Below are 6,000 nucleotides of genomic sequence, written 5' to 3'. Positions count from 1 at the left end.
CTCCGTGACTTTGGCCCACTGGGTAACGCGAAATGAGTAACAACTCTGGCATCTTCTAAGGCAAAACGAATAAAGTTCAGTGCCTGCCATTCGAAAAAGGAAAAAAAAAGTATGAAATTTTTAATATCCCAAACGATTGCAAAGCATTCAATACAATAACTAGGCAATATACAAATAAATTTCCATGTTTCATACTTATCCTAAAAACTAAACACTTTCTATACAATGACTAACATAATCACTCATTGAAGGTAACATACACAAAAACATTGAAGGTAACAAATTAAGAGCAAATCATGCAAGGTATCTTATCTCATATGAAAAGCATAAATAATCACACACAAAAAAATATTAAAACATTTATATGTATACAACATAAAATTTATTCACAAATAACACAAAATATACAACAAAACTGACTTTACAATAATTAGAAAATTAATTAATATATCAAATAGCCATTTTTCTACCCTCAATACTGATAGTAACGGCTCTTTGAGATTTTTGTAATCTCTTCTTATCCTGCATCTGCCGCATGTGCCTCTCGATACGAGTTAAAGGTTTCTTAGATGGCCCCTAAATAAAGGAAACATTACAATAAAATAAATCAATTGATACTAATTGTAACAAATATACTACATATAGATACAATATAACTGTATGCTGCAAATAGAAATTATTTCTTTTAATTGAAATTCATTACAGGAAATATAATACTCTATACAAAATAAAAACTCCTAAAGAACCTGAAAGCCTTTAAAATAGGCACTTTTTAAGGACCAGAAAAACAATTTAATGAAAAATTAGCAAGGAAAAACTTTTTTACCCGCTTAACTTAAAGCTGTTAAGTGTACGAAACACAGGAAAATTTTATAAAATCAGAAAAATAACTTGCCTTGTAGTAGATTAAAGAAAAAATCAGATAAACATTTTACTAAAAAAAAGGATTTTTTGGTATAATATGCACACACAAACCCATTTTTAAAAAGGCATATTTAACGGTTAGATAGTTACAATACCATATAAAACAATTTTCTCTTCTATGTAGTAGCTTTATTACGATTTAATTTTCATGCATAGAAGATTTTTCTGTTCAATAAAAAGTAAAAAATATATATTGAGCTGATGAAAAAAAAACTTTTTAAGATCTGTACCCTGTTATAAATAATCTCACCTTGAAAATATCAAGATTTTAAAAAACTTATAGAAATTAGTAGCAATAATTGTAGAAAAATCAATCAAAAAAATTATAGAACTGTCACTTTAAAAAGTAAATACTCAAATGCACAATTAAACTTCTGGTAATTACTCAAAACCAATTAAATAACAATGATACAGAAATAAAATCTAATTATTAAATTCATTAGCCTGATTCCATTTTTGTGTGTAGTAATAATATCATATGAAAAATATAGGGACTTTGAACGCACGTATCCATGTTGCAATATTCTATTAAGAATATTAAGATTTTATTTGCTTTCTTAGCTTTTATTTCAGACAAGTAAAAAAAATGTAGGAACAAATATAATGCATTAATCCAATAATTATTTAACACAAATAGTATTAATATCATATGAAAAATATAGGGACTTTAGAACCATATGGATCCACGTTAGAATATTGTATAAAAAATACAATATTGAAAATACAATATTACTTGATTAGCTTTTATTTCAGCCAAATGAAAAAAGGTGGGAACACATAAACTGCATTAATATAATAATTTTATGCAGCAAATCAGAATTAGTAAACAGTTCTCAATTGTAGAAGGCATCATGCTGTCTTACATTAAAATTAAACATATATTTGATTAAAATATAAGTTTTGAAAAAAAAGAGCTATTTTTGTAACAAGATTAATCATTCTGAAAAGAGAAGCAACGAAAAGAAGAAACTACAAGAAAATTGCAACCTCTCAAGAAATTTATCATTATCAAAAATCAAGACAATGCTAATGAAATGGAGGTTAAGCAAATAAAATTATTTGGTGTGAAATGAAACTTAAGAGAGAAACTTAAGAGTAAGAGTTGAAACTTAAGAGTTAAGAGAAATGCTTAAATGCTGACATATAACAGTAAAATTAATTTTATGTAGTTGGGAATTTAATGATTTTCATTAAAAGGAAATAAGTTAATATTGTTTAGAAAAGGATTACAAAATTAAATATAACTTTAAAACTTAACTTATATCAGAAGGCATGGAAATATGCAATGATGGAAATATTAATTGTACAACACTGATAGTAGTGTTTATTTGATTGATCTATTCAAATATTTAAATTCCGTATAACATAACCACTTGCTCAAAGATACAACGAAACAACAAATTAAACTAATTATTTAATATGAAGTATTTTAAGTAGTTCAAATTATTTAAGTAGACAAGGCCAAAAACAGTAACAATTTTTTAAAAAAAAACACAAATATTTTATTACAAATTTTAAGACAGGTTTTAAGTATCTACATGCATCATCAAATTAGTTAATATATAACTCATTAAAGTATAATTAATTTATCAGAATGTATTTGAAGTATTCTAATCATTTCACGGGCATAAAAATGAAAAATAATTTTCTCACCCTGCCGAACTCCATTTCAACATTCCACTTGGGCCTATTTACATAATCTTTATTAGATGGCATAGGAACACGTGCTCTACCAACCCATCCTTTATCACCAGGTCTCAGTGTTCTGGAATAACAAATAAAATTTTCGTTACCTAAACAAACACCACATATTCAACTAAAAGGTTATTATTATACATGTTATGGTGATTCTTTCTCTTAATAAAACATAAAATTGAAGTATTATGAATGAAATGAACAAACAAATTATGTTTTTTTTTTTATCTTTTGAATTTAAATGGTACCAAAACTGAAAAGTTCCTTCAACAGTTACACTAGCAAGTTTTTAAATTGTACATAATAACAGACTAAGAAAAATGAATACAAAAGAGTAAAGAAAAACATAAATTTAATTTATAAAACCATTAGAAAAGTAAATAAAATAAAAATGTTTTGACAAGCAAGCACCTAATTGTTTAAATTTAATTATTGATGAGACAAAAAACACAGTAGGCTCCAGACTATTCAGCCTAAGGATTAATTGTTGGTTTAGTGTAGCATAAGGATAGACTTCATAGAAACTTTTTAAGAGAGAAAAAAATTTTTTTACTAACATAGTCTGAAATTAATGTAATAGATGCGATTGGAATGAGTTGCAGTTTGATTCTCTAAAGAAAGCTAAACTAGAACAGTAAATCGTTACGACTGAGCAATGCTAGAATATTTTTTCTGTTACTTTTTCTTTCTTTCATACTTTTATAAATAACACATAACACTTTTATAAAAACATTCAGGGGCTTCATGTGCCACTTTTGGCCTATGCCCCACAGATTATGCCTCCATTTAAAAGGGTTAAATAATTTAAAATAATATGAAATATACATTTTGCTTCAATTATTACATCCAATATTGTTTAATAAGAAGCTTTGGAGACATAACTAATAGGCCATTAAATTTTTCCTTTTTTTTCTTCTTTTTTTTGCAATTTAAAAGACAAAAATGATTCAGACAGATCCTGTCACTTCAGACACATAAAAAAAAAGAGATCCTCTCACCAACAAACCATAAAAAAATATAAATAAATATAATATCTCAAACATTGTACTAAGAGGAATTAGATTATTTACTTTGTATCACCACTCATTTCTTCATCAATATCTTTTTTACCCTTTTGAGCACTTTCTTCTTCTTCTTCAACATCTCTATCTCTATAAGAAATTAAAAAAATAAAGCTATTTTTTTACATCAGATCATAAATACAGAAAGTTACATAATTACTGCCTTTAACCCACTAACAGTTCTGCACGTAAAGGTCGTATTTTAACCTGCAGTATTCATCACATAGCAAAACTGGTTTTTCTATGTTATTAGATAGGGATATAGTGTATTAGGGAGAAACATTCTCCCAATCTTGCCCTTTTGCTATACCGCCAGTGAGTTAATATGTATTTTTAGAATCTGTATAAAAACAATAAAGTATGCATATTGTGGGCCCACAAGGTAATATTTTAGTTGCACGGAAAAACATAAAAATCTGACAAACTACAGAAAAAGAAGGTAGCTATAATAAACATCAAAACTGATTTAAATGAAGGTTAATACTCGAAGGTGTTTCCAATAATTGTCTTTTAAATATTCTATGTTTTCTCCTGTAATCAAAGATCTTGATGTTTATTACACTTATTTTCCTTTACTGTGATTTGTAGGATTTCCATAAAATTTTTATTTCCCTCTAAAATAAAATTTGCCACTCTTAATATGGGTACTTTTTCATTTTCATTATTGATGAGGATTCTTAAAGTACACAGTCATTAACAGTGGGTTTTATGTGAGACTATATACATGAACAATTCAAATAATATGATAAATACATAAACAATTCAAGCTATGTATAATAAAGGTATAATTGTGAAAACTTATAAATAAAAAAATATATATTTAAATTAGTCACTTGTATTGGCAAGAAACTCACATAAGTGCTTACCAAAACAGACAACTACAATTCACTAATGATGCATTAAGCGTTCAAATGTCTAATGAAAATTAGAAAACTTTTTAATTTCTGTTGTAATTGATGATAACTTATACATTATGTCATTGGTGTCTTGTGACAAAAGCATCTTGACATGCATGGCACATCTTCCCAGCACATGTGAGAAATAGAATTAAAAAAAAAATTTACTTTGTTAATTTTGAGTTTATTAGACTTGAAGATTTAATTACCATTAAACTATAAATTATAACAAGATCCAGTTATATATATATATATATATATATATATATATATATATATATATATATATATATATATATATATATATATATATATATATATACATTCTGCACAAAAAACATATGTATCAACAAAATTCAAACAGGTTATAAAACACGTATGCATTAAGCTACTTTACCTCCTACGTTTTTTTGGCACATGGTCATAATCTCTTTGTTCCCTTTCTTCTTTTGTTAAGGCATGATAATTAGTGGCAACATTAAATATCGGTCTAGCCCATTCAGTAATCAGTCGACCAGCTCTTTCTCTATTTTCTTTTGTTTCTTTAGGATGTTTAAAAAGATACATAAGTGCTCGGCCAACACCACTAGCTTTTAAAAGACTTTGATCAATATTCGGAAACTAAAAAAAAAAAAAAATTAGAAGTTAAAATAAAAATATTTTTTGATATTTCATATTTACTTCATGAATTTCAATTTTTTTTTTAAATCAATTTAAAGCCTACCAAATAAAAATTATTGTTCTTTTAAATCCTTGTACTTACATCATGTAGTTGCTTCAGCATACCTTCACGAATGTTATAATGTGGTAAACTTCTATCAGGCAAAGGAGCCAACCATTCAGCAATTGCATTTAAAACTCCTTGATCAAGAAAAGCCATTTTCAGATCTTGTTTTTTCAATTGAGAAAGAACAAGTGGTAAAATTTTTAACTTTTTTGTAGCAGTCCTTTTCTGTTTATTTAATTCCTTGTCTTCCTAAAATAAAAATTTAAAAAATTGTTCATAGAAAAGCACATCAAAAAAATACTAAATACTAAAAATAAAATTGTACATGAATCAAACGATTTGATTGAAGTAAGCTTTACCTTTAAGAACACATGCAAACTAGTATAAGATAATAGGTAGCAATATAGGGAAAAATTAATGGTCACCACAGGCCAACTAAACTGACAATTAGAAAATTGTCTACCTGTTGCCACATTTTTTTGCAAAAAATACACTCCTCAAGTATATTTTATTATTTACTTTTTTTAAAAAATAAAAAATATGGAATTAGCTTAAATATTTTATAATATTCATAAAATTACTTTATTTCTCGCTTGTTTCGGAATTTTTTTCTTTGTTTCAGAAATGAACATTGTAATGCTTGTCGTATTTTTAGAAAAAAAGGAATGCCAAATATAGTTCATATCAACAATTATTT

General features: G+C 26.4%; 1 protein-coding gene across 1 annotated transcript in view; it reads right to left on the bottom strand.

The window, feature by feature from the left end:
* Window positions 1-359: 359 nt before the first annotated feature.
* Window positions 360-6,000, bottom strand: part of LOC107443445 (uncharacterized) — a 30,294-nt gene continuing 24,653 nt past the window's right edge. The window contains exons 12-16 of the mRNA XM_087167562.1: window positions 5,340-5,552; window positions 4,974-5,197; window positions 3,690-3,770; window positions 2,578-2,689; window positions 360-576 (exon numbers count right to left, since the gene is read on the bottom strand). Of these exons, the coding sequence (XP_087023688.1) occupies window positions 451-576; window positions 2,578-2,689; window positions 3,690-3,770; window positions 4,974-5,197; window positions 5,340-5,552 (756 nt within the window). The 3' untranslated portion in view covers window positions 360-450. The remainder of the gene's footprint in view (window positions 577-2,577; window positions 2,690-3,689; window positions 3,771-4,973; window positions 5,198-5,339; window positions 5,553-6,000) is intronic.

This window comes from Parasteatoda tepidariorum, chromosome 7 (assembly GCF_982258835.1).
Source record: "Parasteatoda tepidariorum strain Cologne lab strain chromosome 7, Ptep-v5.0, whole genome shotgun sequence".
NCBI classification, from domain to species: domain Eukaryota; kingdom Metazoa; phylum Arthropoda; class Arachnida; order Araneae; family Theridiidae; genus Parasteatoda; species Parasteatoda tepidariorum.
Note: the sequence above shows the minus strand (reverse complement) of the source record. Positions and strands in the feature narration are given on the sequence as shown.